We start from the raw sequence: 20,826 nt of genomic DNA on the forward strand, positions 1-20,826 counted from the left end.
AGTCTCTGGTATGGGCAGAAATAGAGCTTAACTTACATTTTAACTACAAAACATGAATATGCCTGTCTTCGGTACCTTATTTGATAAACAATTTTAAATTTTTAGGTAACCTCTGAAAATTTTGTATCGTAATTTCAGTCTAAGGTGCATTGTGTGAATTACTAATAATTCAAAAAGCATCTCAGACATCAAAATCACTTACATAGTCTCAGAAAATTTGCTCCTGATCTTACTTGCATCATCTTCTTGAAAGAAAACCACAGGATTGAAAAAACATCTGAACCAAATGATAATGAAAGCAGCTGATTTTTTTCAAGCTTGATAGCAAAACCCCTGTCTAATTATATGCAATTGCAATGAGGTCTGAGTCATGACTTGTCAGATGATCCTCTGATGTGGCTAGAAAACCAAAAGATATACACTGGGAAGGCAAGCAAACTGAAGACCTCACAAAAGCACAGGCCTTCCTTGTTTCCCTGGTCCTTTGCTTTTCTCTCTTTCTTTATGTATTACCTTATGTTCAACCAACCCACAGAGCAGAAGTTGTATTTCCTAAAACCTTGACAGTGTCATGCACATTTATGGTGCTGTGCAGATGACTGATGGGCAAAGAAAATGAATGATGCTGTGAAAAGACAGAAGGGAAAGGTGTAATGACGTAAGCTTGACCTGTATTCATTTTTGATAAACACTCTCTGAAAAAAATATGTCACAGTACTGGAAAATGAAGGTATTTACACATAACACTAGGAAAACATATTGCCAGTAGAGCCAGGCAATGCTGTTGTTAGTTTTATGTCCAAGCAGCCACACACCCAGGGTGGTCAGGACAGTGTATGGCTGCTTCACATCTTGCTTGTTGGCTTCTCAGAAACCTCTCCTGGAAACAAAGCTCTTCATATGATTTAACTACTGAGTTATTCATCAAAAGGCAGCTGCTATCTTATGCTGATGTGTGTGTTTGCTGATGGCATTTTTCTCTTTGTGTTTGTTAGTTCACCAAGTGAGCGTGAGAACTGTCTAGAGGGCATCCTTGGGCAGTTCACTCCAGAGCTAACTCATTGCATTCTCTGGCAGCACTCACTGGATGTGGATCATTAATATCTTCATTGTGATCAGAACAGATAAGCAAAGCTGTGCCTGAATACTGAAATGTTGTAGTTTTCCCTTTTATTTTCTCGTATGGTATGAGAAAATAAAATTATTAGTAGTATTATTACTTTTTTTTAAACACTAAAAATTATATATTTCCAATGTGGCTGATTGCCAAAAAGATTGCAGAAGAGGGAGGAAAGAGGGTCAGGAAATAGAGAATGGGACTTTTTTTAGTAGAGACATATTGTGTTGCATTTGCCTTGTCTTTGAATCACATTAAATATACACACTGTTAAAAGGCTATTGAAATGTTCAAATGTCAGTGTTTCAAATGAAAATCAATAGTATGCTATTAGGCTCATTATATTGCTGTTATGCATCATTAAAACACATTTAAAAGCTTTCAGCATAAACCAGGAGATGGGATGAATAACAAGACACTTTGAGAATGTGCAACATACTTAAAAGGAAATGAAGAGGCAAAAGAGAAACTTTGTAGGCACTGGATAGAAAGCCCTTGAAAGAGCTCACTGGGTGTTAGAAACATACATGAACATGAGAAAATGAATGATATGGAACTCAGGATACAGGCAAACGTGTGAAACTGTACACACATTTACACTGAAAGTATATTACCATATGAAAGTATGCATATGAGACTAAGAGAGATTCCTTACTATATTTTTAAATTTTCTTTCTGAAGAGAAAGCCTGGGAAGAAGTGACTCTCCCAATGACTGGGAATTTAAGTGGGCAAGAGGGGCAACAGATTTCTAGTCCCTTCACACATGTATTTTTATGCTTTTACACCTGATTGCTATAGTGCACATTTGCCTTGTTCCTGGAGCAGGACTACAACACAGACCACCCACCATCCTGAATGTCACACTCCATTAAATCCATCAGATCCTGCTTTTTCGCCCTTCCTCTTATGGTGAATCTTTAATGCCTGTAAACAAAGCAAAATAACCTTAGCCAAAGGAGATAAACACTCCCCTCTACTCCTAATAGCCATAATTTGGGCTGGAGTTTAAATCCCTGTAGGGAGATGAAGAAAACCTGAATCTGCCACTTCCTGGATAAGAGCTTTCTAATCAGCTCAGAATTATTGAATATTTTTTCAGAAGGTGGATTTCAAATTTGTAGCTTAAACATAAAGCACTTCCTCCTGTAATTTTATCTGCATAGGTAAAGATCCTACTGGAATTGATTTTGGATGAAAACAGAACCATAAGGCATAAATCAAGTCATGGAGCCAGGGAACAGAAACAGTTCCATTTGTATCAGATATGCAATTGCATAGCTCAAATTAAAAATGCTGAGTGCTCAAATTAAAGTTCACAGTGAAGACTTCCCGAGCAATGCACAGACTGAATGTTTCTACACAGAACATATGCTTAGATATTTTTAAATTACAAATAGATTTTTTTTAAAAAAATCCTGTCTGAAAAAAAGAGCAAGAAAAAAAGGACAAATGAAAATATTATTTTGCTTTTGGTTTTTGGAGGAAAAAGTGTTTCTGAGCAATCAATAAAGGGTTTCCTTGTCAGAAGAAGAGCCTATCCAAAGACACATATGCAAATAGCTATACTGTATGCTCCTTTTATGTGCCAATATGTCCCACTGGGCATTTATTTTCACCATAAATCTAACAGGGCCAAAGCTCTGCCTCTTCTGGGAACATCCAACACTCAAAGAATCAAGAGAGTGGACTAACATTAATTTACAGGTGTGATCATGTGTGGCTTGAAATGCAGAGACATCACTAAAACTCACAGTAGTTAAAGAATTCAGCAATGACCATGTTTATTTCTAACCCACTCAGTATTCAGCACTTATGAAGCCATTCATGCAATGATATTTTTGGTGTTTCTTAAGTGCTTTTCAAGCTGTATCCAAGAAACCTTGGCAGCTTAGAGAGCTGACTAACAAGTGAAGATGTGTTCTCATACAGTTACTCAGGAAGACTTTTAGGCATTGTTAGAATGCCAATATTGTTGATTACTCCAGGAATAACAAAATCTGTTTCTGTATTGGTGGTCCTGTCTTGTATTTTGAATTGAAAAGATGAACTAGGGAGAAAACATTTAACTGTTGCTAGAAAGACACACATGAAGAGATGTATATAAAATGCATCTTCTCCTTCCTTTCTCTGATATGCTGCTATTTAAAATACACTGTGGACAGGATGGGTCACTTTAATTACTATGGAAAGGAATTTGTGTCCAAGAGAGAATTCTCAGGAGAATAAACAGAACAATATGGAAGTGCTTTAATTCATCCTTTGACTTTAAGGTGTGATTTAATTCCTTCCTACTGTGTCCTTCCTAAATGAACTGTGGGGATAAAAGATAGGCTGTTGGGAGTTGTTTCCTGAGTATTCAGCCTGTTTGCTAGAAGAAACTAAAATACTTTAATACTTTTATTGCTTCTTCCAAATGTTGTCTTTTTCCATCTATCCTTCATTAGGATTATTGTTATAGTACCTGCAATGTAGTCTGTGTTTCTTTTGTGTCATCTAAAATACAATAGTAAACAATACAAAATACAATAGTCAATAACCTAATAAATTTTAAGAAGGAAAGAGAACTCCTACAGTTAAATTGCATAGCCTTGCCCTTAGCTCAGGAAATCATATCTGATTCTGCTCTCCTTTGGTTGTGAATCTAATTTTCCAGTAACAATTACAATTCATCAAAAGCTGATGTTCTTGCAAATACTACACCAATTGCATTCTAACAGCCAAATCATTTTGTAAAGGCTTATTTGTATTTGCAAAGGGTAACCTGACAAACTAGATTGCCTGTGTCACTTTTAGTCTGCGATCTCTGTGTCTGGGCTGATATGTATTACCATGTTTGAGCCAACAGGACAGGGTTACACAAGGGGGCTGAGAATCAGGAATTTAAGTACAGCCTCAAGCTCTTTATCCCTCTTTAGGAACTTAAAGTATGATTTTTACTGAGGTTCTCCCTTAAAGTCAAGCATGAAAAATAACAGGTGTATTATCTGCTTGTATTGACCATTTAGAAGCTATTCCATAGGCCATCTATAAAAGAATGGAATATGCTCAGCTTGCTCCCAGAGGTGTAGCTCTGTAAAGGGAGAAAACTGAAGTCTTCCTTTCATACCATGAGATTGTGCTGCATTGGGGCTCTCCCGTAGAATTGACCCCCCTGGCCCACCAAGGGAGCTGGGGCCCCAGCCTTCCTCCCTGAGAGTAATGCAATCCATTTCAGATCCAGCCAAGAACTCCTTTTATTTGAGTCTGCACTAGCACCACACACTCTTGCTTCTTCATTACACAAGTTTTGAGCCCAAGAATGTCCAACACACTCATGTGTACACAAAATACAGTGCCCTGTGCAGTCACAGAAACACTTACTTTGCTTACTACACTTTCTGTCCCAAAAGCATTTTACCCTCATATCCTCATATTTATTTTTTTTTAGATTAAGATTTTTCCTACCCTGAACTGGAGATCTGTTTTAAAATCTTTGTGACTTCCAAATTACCTTTGTCAACTGATGCTTGGGTCCACCCACCCCACTTCCTAATAAGCATTCCATCTTCTAAACTGTTAGCTTTCCTGTTCTGATGAAACCTTTTATTTTGCATTGAATGCTTTCATATGGCTGCCTTAGTGACCACATATGAGTAATACATTATTCTTGCTCTCTCAGTCATCAGGAAAACTTTTTATTTCTCTAAAGTCCATTTCTGCAGTTCTGCATCCATTATTCCAGTAAGTACAATATCAAAGACTAAATTATGATTCTGAAATCTATAGGAAAAGAAGCAGCAGCTTTCTCTTTCCAAATATGTTTCTTCTTTTAACTGTGCTGTCTTCAGCAGTTTGTTATTAGGAGCAGGCTGTACACAAAAGACCACCTGGATAAAAGCATCAAAGGTTTGTTTGGGTGCTAATCCATCCAGCAAGCCATCCCTCAATATAAGGCACAACTTCAGATGCAATAATTTCTAACCATAAACTTCATGCCAAAAATGAACAAGTGTGACTTTTGTCAGCACACCTGAAACAGAAAACCTGCTGGTTGGTCTGAGGCCTGTGCTCTCCCAAGTCTTCCATCTATCTCTACCACACACATACATAGTTTACTTCCTCAGCTATTTGCAATGCTTTCATCTTCTTCCTAAATCTTACCGTTAAAGTCCTTGTTGCAGTTGTTAGTAAACTCTAAATTGGCCTAAACTTCCAAATAATGCTTTATTTCCTTGAATGCCCTGGCCAGGTCAGGGAGCTCACTGGCATCCTCTTCCACCTGCTTTACTCTTCTAGCAGGGTATGTTGCAAGCAGACTTCGCTGGTAACTGCTTTATCAACAAGACTTTCAGATCTTGCCTCACCTGGCTGTAGACCTTGTTTTCCTCACAGACCCATCCTTTTTTAACAGCTCTGTATGTATATGAATCCTTCACACCTCTGGGATCTGGGTTTCTTTGCCATCGGAAATGTGAAATAGGGAACATCTCCATTACTTGGTCTGTACGTGGAACACAAGCCTTCAATTTATGTTACTTTAGAAACAGAATCCCATCTCTTACACATGCACTGCTGTCTGGAAAGCCAAGATCCTTAGGGCTGGGTGTCTTGGGAGGAGTACTGCTGCTAGAAGGATCAGTGCCTGCTCTCAGGACTTTCTAAGCTCTTCTCCTCTCAGAACACTCCACAGAAAGCCCTTCCTTCAGGCCATGACCTCAGCACCACTTCAGATTAAGGCAGTGACTTGCTGTCCCATGAGATGCACTTCCAGAGGATAAGCCAATGAAACAGATCATCACACTTCACAGGGATGTGCTTCAATCCCTGACTCCCAGACACATTACTGCAGCTCACCACCCTCCTGCTCTGCTGCAGCAAAGTGGGTATTCTCAACTGCACTGGACCATGGAAGATACAGATGAACATCAGCCCTTCAGAATCACAGAATCAATTAGACTGGAAAAGATTTCTGAGATCAGAGTCCAACCTGTGACTGCTCATCACTTTGTCAACTACACTGGAGCACCAACGGCCATTTCCAGTCTTTCTTTAAACACTTCCAGGGATAGTGACACTGCCACCTCCCTGGGCAGCCCATTCCAATGTCTGATCACACTTTTTGTGAGGAAATCCCTAATGTCCAACCTAAACTTCCCCTTGTGCATCCTGAGGTGATGTCCTCTTGTCCTGCCGCTGGTTACCTGGGAGAACAGTCTGACCCCACCCGACACAACCTCCTTTCAGACGGTTGTAGAGTGTTAAGATCCCCGCTGAGCCTCCTTTTCTCCAGGTCCAACAGCCCCAGCAGCCCCTCACAGAACTTGTGCTCCAGACCCTTCAATGGGCCCAGTCCATGGCGTAACTGCTCCGCCGTTAAACGGCGCGGCCACGAGGTGTTCCTCGGCCCAGAGAACTCCCCCGGCCCGCAGCCGGGCGGGGCGCGGGAGGCAGCGCGGGCCCGGGCGGCGCAGGCCGGGAGCAGCCCCGGCCGGGGATGCGCAGGTTCCCGGCGCGCCCCCGCCGCCGCCGCCATGGCGCTGCCCCCGCCCGGCACGGGCACGGCGCCGCGCGCCGCCGGGCGCCCCCTGCCGGCCCCCGCGGGAGGCGCGCGCGCGGCCGCTGCCCGGACCGATGCCCCGCCCCCTCCGGGCGGCCCCGACCAATCGCGGCCCGCCCGGCCGCGCGCGCGCCGCCCCGAAGCCCGGGCCGGAACGCCCCCGGCGCCTTTCGCGGCAGCGCCGTAAAGCGCGGCCGGCGGGGAGCGCCGGGGCCGGAGCGGCGGCGGTCGCGGTCGGATGCCCGGGGGCGGGGGCAGCCCGGCGCCCGGCACGCAGGGGGCGGCGGAGGCGGGCGAGGCGGCGGCGGCGGCGGGCGGCAGGATGAGCTTGTCGCCGAAGGAGCTGTCGAGCCTGCTGAGCATCGTGTCGGAGGAGGCGGGCGGCAGCACCTTCGAGGGGCTCTCCAGCGCCTTCCACCACTACTTCGGGAAGGCCGAGCACTTCCGGCTGGGCTCCGTGCTCGTCCTGCTGCTGCAGCAGCCCGACCTGCTGCCCAGCCCCGCGCAGCGCCTCACCGCGCTCTACCTCCTGTGGGAGATGTACCGCACCGAGCCCCTCGCCGCCAACCCCTTCGCCGCCGTCTTCGCCCACCTCCTCAACCCCGCGCCCGAGCGCGGCGGCGACGAGGCGGAGCGCACCCCGCTCTCAGGTGTGTCCGGGGCGGCGGGGAGCGGGCCCGGCCGGGCGGCACCGCAGCCCTCCTGGACAGAGCGGTGGGGAACCCGCACGGCCGGCGCCTCTGGGCTTGGGTCAGCCGGGCCGCTTGCTGGGACCTCAGAGCGCTCTGCAGCTACCCCAGGGGGCTGGCGATCTTTAGCCTGGAGAAGAGCAGGCTCGGCGGCTTTTCGCTCTCTACAGCCGCCTGAAGGAAGGAGGCTGTAGCCAGGTGGGGGCCGGCCTCCCGATCAACCAGCGACAGGGCAAGAGGACATAGAGTAAAACGGAGCCACGGGAGCTTTAGGTTGGATTAGGGAGTTCTTCACAAAAAGGGTGATTAGACATTGGAGTGGGCTGCCCAGGGAGGTGGCAGAGTCACTCACTAGGAAAGACTGGACGTGGCGCTCAGTGCCCTGGTGTAGTTGACATGGTGGTGTTCAGTCATAGATCAGACTCGATGATCTCGGAGGTCTTTTTCAGCCTAATTGAGTCTGTGATAACACGGATTTTTTGGGGAGAAAGCCGTCACAAAAAGCTGGAGGTGATTGGAGGCTTCTGACAGCCTTAAAGCTGTGAAACAAAACTGTTGGAGAGAAATACATGAGAGTGAAACGCTTTTTTCCTCTTCAGTAAATATGACGCTACCAGTGTTGAGTAAATCTCTTTCTAAAAAAATATAACCTGTTGGAGAGACTACTTGGGAGGACCACCAAGTTGGTTAGAGGGCTGGAGCACTGGAACAGGCTCTAGAGAAGGTGTGGATGCCCCATCCCTGCAAGAGTTCAAGGCCAGGCTGGATGGAGCTCAGAGCAACCTGGCCTAGGGACAGGTGTCCCTGCCCGTGGCCGGGGGTGGGAACTAGATGGTCTTTCAGGTCCTTTCCAACCCAGGTCATTCTCTAATTCTGTAAATTCAGGTCACACTAAATAGCTCACTTTTTGTCTGGATGGGAAATTGTGTGAGTGAACTAGTATGAGTGACTTAGCATCAGCTGTATAACACTGATCACATAGGCTGTATTTTGCATTAAAACAGTTCTGTATGTGTCACACAGCACAGACTCTCCAGCTGCACCTACCTTGCTGTAAATAACAGATCAGTTTCTCTTAGTTTTGCTTATTATACAGGAAGAGCATGGAAACTGTTAATGCTCCCACATTAAAAAGCATGGATTGTTTTTCATTGTGTCTCCACAGGCTTCTTACCTCCCATAACTCCTCCAGAAAAATTCTTCCTTTCACAACTGATGTTGGCCCCTCCTAGAGAGCTGTTCAAGAAGACTCCTCGGCAGATTGCTGCCATGGATGTGGGGAACATGGCCCAGTCAGTGGACATCAGTGGGCTGCAGCTGGCATTAGCAGGTGAGGAAGGCTTGTGCCTGTGGTGTCCTTAGGGATGGAAGCTCTTGTTGGAATGTGGCTGTGGGCTACCTGGGAAACACCTGTCTGTCCTCAGTATGGAGAAGTTTAAGCTATGCTTTAAGGTCTTCAAACCTGTGCTCAAGCACTTAAAGAAACTTCAGGCAGAGATTACATCCTAACTCTTTTATCCTCCTTAACAAGTAATTTTTGAAGCATATATGTTTTGAAGCATATATTGCCTTAAATACAACAATATTTTGCAAGTATAGGAAGATTTTAATCTAAAGCTATGACAGTTTGTGTTTTTTTTAGGGATGGGTTTTTCAAGAGGGATGTTTTTGGTGGGTTTTTTCATTTGTTTGCTTTGCTTTAGTTATTTGTGATTTTTTTTTTTTTTGTATTTTCATCCCTTTTCACCCTTTGCGGTATTTCTTTTATAGAGAACTAGCATAACTGTAATACTACTGTTACATGCCAGTACTTCAGCTGTACCTGGAAAATTGAGTATTACTATTATATCTTTAGATTATTGCAAAGTTAGGCCTTGGTGTTAGCTCAACAGTTGGGAAGAGATCCAGTTTTACTAGATTGAAAAGAAAAGCAGTGTGATGCCTATCCTTTGACAGAAGAACAGAAGGAGGGACATGACTGTTCATGTCACATCTGGAGTGAAGATGAAATACTATATATTGTTGGGAACAAGAAACCAGTCTAAAAACAAAAAAATCCTTTCCCCTTGGTATGTTGCAGTAGACCTGCTTGCTTGAAAACTGACCATCCCAGTTCTGTATCTGTGCAATGTGATTTATTGCTCTGAGGTTGGGCACCATTTAAATTTTCTGTGTCCTGCACTTGTATCTTGGTGCTGTCTTTTTTTTTTTTTTTTTTTTTTTTTTTTTGTCTCTGTGGACTCTGACATTGACTGGTAAAGCTGTGGTATACTGTCCCTTGTTCACTAACTAATATCTTGTGGGGTCCTGCTTTGCCATTGTGGGTGAGACAAACTTTTCTGGTCCTTCTTATGTTCATCCTGTCTGCATTTTGTGGAATAGCTTAGCAAATTAAAATTTTGCTCGGGTAACTTGTTGTTTTTAGTGCAAGGCATATGTGATGCCTTAAGAAACCTCAAGGTGCTTTTATTTGTTTTCTCCTTGGTATTGTTTGCCTTCTGAATAGTTTGTTCTCATTAAAGATGAAATAATTGAATCACAGAATCTGTTGGGCTGGAAAAGACCATAAAAATCATCTACTTCCTCCTTCACCCACTGTAGACTGGACACTTCCAACAGACCAGGTTGCTCAAAGCCCCATCCAGCCTGGACTTGGACATTTCCATGGATGGGGATCCACAGCTTCTCTGGGCAACCTCAAAACTGTGGTTGGGTGAATGTGTGCTCTAGGCCACATGCTTTATTTTAAAATAGAAGATAATGATGGCTGAAAGTAGAATACAAAGACATTAATGGTGCTTGTATAAAATTTTTATTATTGTTTACATAATCCAGTGAAAGTGCACAGTTGCTTACAAGCAGTTGTGGAAGTTATGTAACAAAAGCAGCTGCATCTGAAAAATCTCTGTGCTGTCTTTCTCAGAATTCTTGCTGTAGGTCCCCAGAATAACTGTCTGCTTCCTAATCACTTTCTTACAATATACATCTTTTACTTGTTTTAAAATCATGATGCTGCTTCTCTTTGTTGTGTTTTGGAGAGTCTATGATTTTTTCACTAGTCTTCAGTATATTTCTCCTAATGATTCAATATGCAGGATGAAGCTGGTGCAGGATGACACTAAGATGCAATGTTTGAGGTGTTTTGTTTACACCCTTTCCCCAGGATGTACAGAATGGCACAGCTGTAACACTTGGTAGCTCTTCAGAAGTATGGTCCTTCATATGAGTTTAGAGTTGCTCAGAGCAGGATGATTTTTACTTGCTTTAGCACATACTTGCAAACTCAAATGAAATAATTCAGAAAGCATTCAATTTTTTCTATCAGTTTATCTCTGCCAATCCTTTTTTTGTAAAAAAAATAAAAACACTTATCCTCTGAATCTAAGCTCACTGTGACAGTTTATTTGCAGCTCTTAAGGTGGATTTCCTGGTTTTGATTTTCTTTTTTGGTTTAAGGTTTTTCCACCACCACCCCCCAAAAAAACCAAACAAACAAATTTAAAAAAAAAATAGAATGCTGGAATCGAGCATCTTGGGCATGAGTATTAACTGTTGTTCTGTTCTCTTTTCCCTTTGGTCTGCAGAGAGCTAATTCAAATGTTGGTACTGCCCTACAATATGTGTTTGTTCACCTGGTGTGCTACTGTATCAAAAAAGTAATTTTCTCCTAGTTGCTGGGATAGGTCTCCTGGCAAAGTGTTCCTCAGTGTTTGTCTGCTAAGCCCTATTTGATGGGGGAGTAATTGACCTGGATGAAAGTAATACATTGAATACATTTTAATACATTGTCAAGCTTTATTTAAGAATCAAAGAAACTTTCTTTTTACCTGTAAAAATAAAATAATAAGCTCCCTAAAAAAACCTTTTTTTTTTCAGGTTAGTTTTGTAAAATGTAAATGTATTAGTTGAAGATGCTGTATTAGTTTCTGTTAAATCACTGTGTTGTAATTCTTACATCTGCTTACCTGAAGCTGTTGATTCAGCCCTTATTCTTGAAGCAGTGAGGTTGAACTTCTGAGCTTCAATGCATGCAACTGAGGGCTCAGCCAGGCTTCTCAAATCAGTGAAGTGAGATATCAGTAATCATCTTATCTAACATCACCAGCAATTTCAGATTATGAGGTTACTAACAAATCCATGATTTAGTGACTGATGGATTTAAGTCCTAGGCTATTGATGAAAAGATAAAAAAAGGACACCCAATGCCTCTTCCCCACTCCCGTACTTCTTTTGTTAAATCAATCCTTCTGTTCAGGGGCTAAATGAAAATACTCATGGGATGAAGTTTGAAGTAGTTGCTGAAGTAGAAAATATGTTTTATAAACCATCTCATTCGAACTTTGCCTTTAAAATGGGGATTTTTTTAAGATTAAAAGTATTGTAGTTGTTGCCTTTAATAGAAAAATATACGCTGCTGTGGTGCTTCAGTGAGCATATATGCACATGTTTGCATTATCTGAAGTAGCTGGATAAAGGAGGACAGAAAGCCAGAAATATTAACAACTTTGTTCTCATGATGCTCTTGTCTCACAGTTTTGGGCATCCCTTGCAGATTTGTTTGGAGTCATATGAAATAGTTTGTGTGTGTGGGCAGCTGGAAAGGGTCAACGTGATCGCACAAAAAGGAGCCAGCACACTTTGCTTAGAAGTGTTAGGGTACACAAAATATAACAGCACTCACTCAATTAGCCAGGAAATTGAGTGGTGTTTAGTTTCATCTGGAACTTCTTCAAGGGATTTCTTCTGTGATACCAGCAGTTTTGGACTTCAGATTGCTTAAGGCATAATCTGCTGCTTAGTGTTCTCTGTTAACAGGGTGGGGAGAGGATTGTTAAATGGTATTCTGCAGTGGGGTTTTTTCTGCTTTTTGTCCTTTGGAGTTTTCTTTGCCAAAGCAATGGAAAACAGGATCTCAAAATAGTACAGAGAACACAGAAGATCAGCCATTAAGTCTCCAGATACAGAAGAGCAATAGATTATTGAGAGAAGGGCACATAAAAATCTGATCATACAAGCAGTGAGGTCCATATTTCCCTTTTGTTTAAGTCTTCAGCTGTATATACACTAACCTTAATGTTATTTTTCTGTAACTTGTTTATGCTCTGTAATTTGACCTCTAATGGGATGGTTTTAGCTCCTTTCAGGTTTGCTTTAATGATGATGTCTGTAGAATCATGTAACCATTAAAACTCCATTGTTTACCACTAAAGCACTGGTTCTGGCTTGACAGCAAATGTACCAGGAGCTCAGGCAATGCCACAGAAATATGAAAATTTGAATAGCTGACTTCAGGTCTAGTATGACCATTATCTAGTATGACCAGCAGGTCTGTAAATGGATCCATGTAGATCTTTCACTTTCCTTCTCTGAGAAGTGATTACAAACCAGATACAGCACATGAACCCTTCGAGGAGTAGCATGGGAACCTACTAATGTGCTGCTTGTAGATGTAGATTACATCAGTTAGGTGCCTGTTCTAAAGCCAAGACTACATTTAAGATTAATGTCTATTTCTTCTTTCTCCTTGCTGCATACCCTCTGTGCTTGCCTGTCAGCTGGCACTCAGACTGCTGACTGCCCAACTGTACTAAATTTCATGTTGATATTATCTGTTCAGTTTTTTTTAAGCCAATTCTTTTCTAAAGCTGCTTGTTTCTCACTACTTTTTGTATTCTGGGCATCTTTGTTCCAATTTTATGGTTTAATATTCCTCTTTCAGAACGTCAGTCCGAGTTGCCAACACAGAGCAAGGCCAGCTTCCCCAGCATTCTCAGCGATCCTGACCCAGATTCTTCCAACTCTGGTTTTGACAGCTCTGTTGCTTCCCAAATCACAGAAGCATTAGTGAGTGGACTAAAGCCTCCTATAGAAAGTAGGTGCATTTTCACATCTTTGTTTCTGTAACTCACTACGTACTGTGTTATTATAATTCAGATAAAATGTAATGGAATTCAGAAATATTTTCAAGGCACGAAATGGAAATTAAGGTGAATGGAAGTGCAGAATTGCATCAGGTTGTTTCTAGATCAGATTCTAGTGTTCACATTTGCGGACTTGTCTTCAAGCCCTTCCCCATGTCATCTGTTGAACAAGACACTAGTCCCTGCACTGAGATCTGCATTGGCTGGTAGCACTTCCCAAGGAAGCTGTTACTGTGGAAGGGAAAAAGACCACAGTATCAGGAACACAGTGATCTGAATCAAGAAGAAAAACAGGTGGATGCAATGGTATCACTAAAAATCAGAAATAAATGTTTTTCTGGGAGGCAAATAGGATTGTAATACTGTTCTCAGTGTTATAATAGCTTAAAGAAATAGGGGCTTTTGGGGTGTCTTCTTTTTTACTGATACAGAACTGAATCCCCAAAGCTTAAGAAAACCTCTCCTATTGTTGCCTTTTTAGGTCACTTTCGACCAGAGTTTATCCGACCACCACCTCCACTCCACATATGTGAGGATGAATTGGCATGGCTAAATCCCATTGAACCAGATCACACAATTCAGTGGGATAAGTCAATGTGTGTTAAGAACAGCACTGGAGTTGAGATAAAAAGAATAATGGCAAAAGCTTTTAAAAGTCCTTTGACTTCCCCACAGCAAACACAGGTAAGGATGATGCGCTTTCCTGTCTAAAATGATTCTCTAAGAAGCTATTAACTGCTGTGTTTTATAAAAGTTTGAGCACTTTAATTGATCTGTGTTTGCATTCAGAAAACTTTAAATAGTAAAAATCCAAAAATTTTGACTTGGGTTTGTCTGAATAAGGAAAATAGTCTGAATAAGGAAAATAATGTTCATACCATTGACTTGATGTAGCTACAGGTGAACAGGAGTGGCACTAACATGTTTTTGCATGGAAAAATCTTTGTATAACTAAGTTGTTTGTGCTTCTGTAAAAGTTTTTGATAAATAATTACCTTTTTTACATTTTTAAACAACATTTTTTTCCCCTCAATTTGATAGTATTACCCCTGATTTCAGTGGGCTTTTTTCATAATCATTATGCTGGCACTATAAAATTAGCTTTATTTGCACTATTCCTTCTGCCAAGTGAACTTGAAATCGAGATTTCCTTCTACTGGACAGGAAACTAAAGGAGGCTGAAACTTTTCTTTCTTTTTTTTTTTTTTTTTTTATCAAAAAAAATCATCATGGATTTTTTTAACTCCCTTCTTTGCCATCCACGGATGAAAGACTCCTAAATGCATTAGTTTTATGGACACACTTTAAGTCTTTAAAGACTTAAAGTAAAAATTTTAAAGTAGCCCTCAGTGCTTTTCAATAGAGAAGCCTAAATCTCAAGGGCTATCATTCTCTTGGATCTTAGATGTGTTATAACAGTTTTTTCAAGCAGTAACATGAATAGTTGAGAAAAAATCAAATAAGGATTTTTTTTTCTTCTTCACAGCTCCTTGGAGAATTGGAAAAGGACCCCAAGCTTGTTTACCATATCGGTCTCACTCCTGCTAAATTGCCAGACCTGGTTGAAAACAATCCCTTAGTAGCTATAGAAATGCTGCTGAAACTAATGCAGTCTAGTCAAATAACAGAGTATTTTTCTGTCTTGGTCAACATGGACATGTCCTTACATTCAATGGAAGTTGTAAATCGGTGAGTAGGATCTCAAATCTAGTAAGGTTTCGCTGAGTGTGTAAAATCAGCAGTTTTGTTTTATCAGGATATCTGGAAATGTTATTTTGATCCTTCTTGAGGCATGTCACTGTGAGAGATTAAAGACTACAGTGGGACAAAGGGCATTTATTGTGAGAATCCTTCACAAACAGTTAATGCCACATGCCTAATCTGCTTAATTGCAACTTGTATTCTTGATGCAGCTTAAATGAACAAAAGGTGCTGTTGTTAAACAGCTGCCCTGCTGTAGGTTCATGTTCTGTTTTCATTGAGAATAATTTCTGCAGATAGGTACCACCCATTTTCTTAACAGAATGCTAGCCCTTTAAATGGGAATACTTTTCAGACAGCTAATTCCCACAAATTTACAGAAATACATCTCTCCCACTAGTTTCTTCCATTTCTTGGCAATTACTGAATATGAGCTACCAAAAAAGCCTCAATCAGCAGTCCCTTTGAAGCAGAGTTGAATTGCACCTTAAATATCTTCTGATTAAAGAAACAGTTCCAAAATAAATGCCCCCCTACTGGTGCAGACTGACAGCAGTTACTGCCCTGAAGTGGAGCTAATGATTGCAACATGGAGAAAGAGTGGTGAGAGTAGAGCTTTTACCTGTGTCCAGGAGAGTACACCACCAGTCAGGCATGTGGCTCTCCCACAGCATAGCTACCACAGGAACAACTTCCCTCAAACTGCAAAGTGACTGTCAGTGCAAACAGGGGAGACACTGATTGTTAAGGGAAATAAGACAAAAAATTGAAACTAAAACCTTCACCTTTTTCCCTGTTGTCCCCATTTCACTATTTGAGGTAGGATTGATTTGAGTTACTTTGGTCAGAATGTGTTTTAACCTTGTGGCAGTTCTCCATTTAGTGCATGTTGGTACCTTAAGAGAGCTGTATTGCTCTTTCAGTTAACAGTGGCAACTCAAATGTCAGATGTACTAGAAACCAGTCTAACTTAGCTGCTGTACTGTCAGAATTTTAAAAAGTTTTACTCTTAATTTAGAAATTTAAATGAGAAGAAATACATCTGAAAGCTGTGAAAAATCAGTTCTGTATTACAGAACTGGGAATAAACTCATATAACAGGTCTAACTGATAAGATTTGTTTTGCCACAAAAACACTAGATTTATGGCTTCATAAACCACTGAATATATTTTATTTGAACAGGCTTACTACTGCAGTTGATCTCCCACCTGAATTTATTCATCTTTATATCTCCAATTGTATCTCCACCTGTGAACAGATTAAAGACAAATATATGCAGGTAAGTGCTTTGATAAATTGGTTAGGAAAAAGTATCCCATGTATTGCTCTGTGAAATATGTGCTATGATTTTAATAAGGCTGATAGCATCAAGTTCCTCTGTTTTAGTGCTTTTTTTATTTCAAAGGCACTTTTTTTTTTCTCCTAACACTCTCTGCTTTCCAAGCCTGTCATACTTGCATGCTGGTACTGAGGAAGTTGTAGCCACTCCAAGGATCCCTGGCTAGGGAGGGTCAGGGGAAACCTGAGAAGGTTTACACACTTGTGGCATTCGGGGTTTTCCACATGCCGTGGGAGGTACTTCCTTCTCTCCTAAACTGATCTGTTGGTTTCACCAGGTGCCCAGTAGAACTTTTCTTGGGTATGTCATTGGTGAAAAACATTTCTATGTTCAGTTTCTCCTAGGCTTTTTGCATCCCAAGTCCTGCCTTAGCTTTTTCCTCTTGAAACTGAAGGACTGCAGTCCTTCAGTCCTGAGTCTCTTGCAGCAAGACAACTGTTCCTTTCCCATTAAGCTTTTTTGGTGTACTCTAGTACCTTCTCCAGCTCTATTGTATTCTTCAGCTACAGAAATGAAAGCTGTGTGCAGTGCACAGGATAGGGTTGCAATGTGGTTTTAGACAGCAGCAATCCTCCCATCTCGTTCTCAATCCCATTCTGATGATGACTGACCATGTGTTGTCTCTTGGTGGCTGCTGATGCTTCTCTGCTTTGTGGTTCTGCCAGACACACATGGGTAACTTGATCTGTGACCTGCTGAGTAGCTCTGCCTATTACATTTGGTAGTGGAGTAGGAAAATAGCAGCAGATTTGGGCTGCAGCTGAGAATATGCCCAGAATGGGACACTGTGCTCAGAGGGGCTGCTGAGGGCACAGACCAGCTGTGCTTCAGCCACACAGGGAACAAAAAAAGAGCTCTGAGGGTCAAGGAACATACACTGATTACTAAGCAGCATGCAGAGCTTGAGATCTAACATTTTTTAATGTGTATGGGGCCTCACAGCAGCTGAGACACAAGATGTTTTGTTTAAAAAGCATGGTACAAAATTACTGTTGGAAATGATCCTCAGAGACTGGGAGTCAGCCAGTAATCTTGCATTTGTTCTTTTGCTGAGTTTCATGCTCCTGGATTATTAAAATTACTCATGTAACTAATTTGTGTTGCAGAGAAAGCATGTGATGTCTTTTGATCACAATGAAGGAAATAAGTTGTTTAGTCTCTGAATTGTCTCATTACAAGTAGCAAATTTTGCAGTAGTAAGATCAGTTCCTGGAAAAATAGCTGCTACCTGATTTTCAGTGTCAAATAATCTGAAATGCTTTAGACACTTAATCTGTCATATCCCTTAGTTCTGTCTGATAAACATTGTTCACATACATAAGTGCTTTTAGAGAAAGGTTTGGGTTCAAGTCTTTTTCACAATGTGAAGTATGAGAGCACTTTAGTGATAAAGACATGGTTTTGTCCTTGGGGAAGAATGTGCTCTGTGTTAAACAGATGGTTGGTGACTGGATCTATGTATGACAGATTTAAAGTGCCAGTTCCTAAGCTTTCACTTGCAATTCCCATCTGCTCTTCAAGGTGTTACCTAAGTAGCTCTTAAAAAAGAGGAACACTTTTAAGATCCTGTCTTTTCTCTGGATCAGGCAGGAAATGAGCCATGAGTTCTTGGATTAGGTGTCCCTGGAATTTTTTTCCTTCTAACATAGAGCAAAAGGGTTAGCAGCAAAAGGGCTGCTGATTCAGCAACAGAGCACAGTCCATGAAGGAAGTTTGGAATCAGTTTGGTTGATGTCACTTCCTATCTGGAGTTCCTTGATGATGTGGTCATAAGAGATTTTAAGATGTGAAACTTGTTCAATTTTCTTTATGGTGCTATTGTAGAAAATAAGACTAAACAAGACTCAAATGTTGACATCATCTTCAGCTATTATGTCTTCTTTGCCTTTATTCAGAGATTATTATGTAATAAGCTAATTATGGTGGATGGGTAGATCTGGTGCTTCATTTGTGCATGGGATTAATCCTGAGAAGGCTCCTGCATCCAGAAGTACAAGAACTATAAAGCTGTCAATATTGTAAATATAGTAGTGTGGGAAATGGAAGAGAAGGGGCAGCATGTACAAAGCTTGGGAACACAATAACTGCTGAAGCTAAAGCACCTCACTAGTACTGCTGAGGAACAGTCCTTTAACTGACTTGGTTGCAAACATTTATTTAGATTATTAAACCATCTCTCTTATGTTTCAGAACCGCCTGGTCCGTCTTGTTTGTGTCTTTCTTCAGTCTTTAATCAGAAACAAAATTATTAATGTACAGGACTTGTTTATAGAAGTGCAAGCATTCTGCATTGAGTTCAGTCGGATACGAGAAGCAGCTGGCCTTTTCAGATTGCTGAAGACACTGGACACTGGGGAAAATCCGTCAGAAACAAAAGCATCAAAATAAAGTGACTGTCAGTGGCAAAAAAAACCCTCTTGCTAGTGTTTTATACCAATTAATTGTACATTTTAAACTTAAATCCCTGGATTAATTATGTATTATGTTAATTACATTATAAATAGCATTTTATGCATTTGAACAATAAATAAGGCTTTTTCTGATACATGTTTGATTTTGTGAAATGAGTTAGGCCTTACACTGTTTTTCACTATGGCTAAAATTTGTATGTTATATACATATCCTGAAATTCAGGCTCTAGTTCCAGAGATAATATAAAGGATACTTAGCATTCACAGCAAATTTAGGTATTAATCTGGCACTCGCTGTCTTTGGGTCCAAAATTACTTGTATATAATTAAAGTCAACTTGTATCAAGGTAAGTTTGTTCCTTGTTTTACCTTTTGTTCACTGTGTACGACCTTCTAGGAGCTGGACAGAACTCCTAACAATGTGTTCTAGTGAGTAAGGGAAAGTCTGTCTTGATATCTAGAAACAGCTACAGGCTTATGTTCACAAGGCAGAAATGAAGTTGGGTGCTGTAGGCTCACAGAAATATTCTCTCCTAGCAAGACCACTGAGTATTTTCAGAATCATGCCAGCAGCAGTTGAAATACCATACCTTACATGCTTGTAAAAATCTTTCACTTAGGAAAGAGGGTCACATTTCTTCCATAAAAATCAAAAGAATTCCAGTCACTTATCACTGTGCAAATTCAGAAGTCAGTTGCTGTGTATATTCCAAAGTTAAACAGCCTCTTCCTTCTAGAGCACAGAGGCAGAGTGGCTTTCATGTTCGATCCCAGCTATTGGGGAAACTGGGGAGCAAGGCTGCTAAACTATAATTTTAAGCTGATAGCAGAGTAGCTGCTGTTATATTTAAACCCTGAGATTGAAAAGGAAAGTAACTTGGAAAGTAACAAATTCTAATTTAATACTGCTTGCTAAATCAAAGTTGTTTTAAATCTGCATCTGCTTCTCAGATTTTTAGGAACTACAACATCAATAATGCAAAGTAAATACAGTCTTTTGGCTTTTTCTTTCCAAGGAATTTAGGATGTGAAAGTGCTTGGATTGATAGGATTTGCAGTCTCTTGTCTCATTTAATACAGTCTTTCAGTAAAAAGTCCTGCAAGAAATGTTCTGTAGTCACTAGGGCTTAGACTTGTGCAGCTTTCCAGTTAAAGTGTAAAAAAAAGTAAAAGTAAAGTATAAAGTAACACTTATTTAAGATCTGTTCTAATTCTTGACATTACTTCCAAACCCAATATATTTGCTATCAGGCATTTTTAGTGGCAACACTTAGAGCACAAGCAGGTTTAAAATCATACCTTAATGTTTTCTATCTACTAAAGCTGAAGCCAAATTTGACTATAATTGTGTTTAGGAGGGGTACTGCTACACATACATTTTAGACTAGTGTCATAGACCAGTATAGTGCTACTATGATATTACAGCCAAAGCCTAGCTGTTCTGCATCTTCACTGTATTTGCTTGAGTTACACAGATACATGTAATTTTTCTAGTTCTGTGACAAATCCATGGATTAGGGACTTACCAAGAAATTTTATGATTTTATCATAGATATGCCTGAGCCATATTCATTTCAGAGTCCTGTGGTACTGGGGAAGTGCAGGGTGGCCTTTGTGAGAAGAAGGCTGCCCTGTTCCAGGCCCAGCCAGGACAAGCTGGCACAGCAGAGCCCCTCAGCCAGGCTGGTGACAGCTCATTGATAACCCTGGAGTGGTCCATACCTGATGGAGAAGATCCACACTGAAGGAGTTCCTAAAGAACTGCAGAACTCCTTGGAATGAGCTCAGGATGGAGCAGGGCAGAAGGGTGAGGAGGGAACAGCAGCGATCACCTGTAACAGGTTCATCCCCTCCACCACCCCAATCCTGCCACCATGGAAGACAGAAGTAAGACAGAAGTGTCAGCTTACACAGGGGTAGTTTTAGTCCTCTACTACCCTACTCTCAAACTAATTTATTGCCATTTCAAAGTAATCTCCATCAGTCTCACAGTCACATCTCTTGTGCCTGTGATGGCAATTGGTAACTGTTTCTTACCTTAAGTTCTTCCATCAATTTTTCCCCTCCTCACAAAGGAGCCAGCCAGGGTTAGCCCAGCCCTGCCAGGTA

The 20,826-nt window shown here is 41.2% G+C and overlaps 1 protein-coding gene across 1 annotated transcript; it reads left to right on the forward strand.

The window, feature by feature from the left end:
• The first annotated feature begins 6,893 nt into the window (after positions 1 to 6,893).
• CNOT11 (CCR4-NOT transcription complex subunit 11) lies at positions 6,894 to 18,851 on the forward strand. Its single transcript, XM_059465926.1, has 7 exons — positions 6,894 to 7,305; positions 8,510 to 8,674; positions 13,064 to 13,216; positions 13,747 to 13,949; positions 14,752 to 14,954; positions 16,150 to 16,246; positions 18,497 to 18,851. Exons 1-7 carry the CDS (start codon positions 6,894 to 6,896, stop codon positions 18,692 to 18,694), a joined length of 1,431 nt encoding a protein of 476 aa, XP_059321909.1. The 3' UTR covers positions 18,695 to 18,851.
• Positions 18,852 to 20,826: the final 1,975 nt, after the last annotated feature.

This window comes from Ammospiza nelsoni, chromosome 2 (genome assembly GCF_027579445.1).
Source record: "Ammospiza nelsoni isolate bAmmNel1 chromosome 2, bAmmNel1.pri, whole genome shotgun sequence".
NCBI lineage: Eukaryota > Metazoa > Chordata > Aves > Passeriformes > Passerellidae > Ammospiza > Ammospiza nelsoni.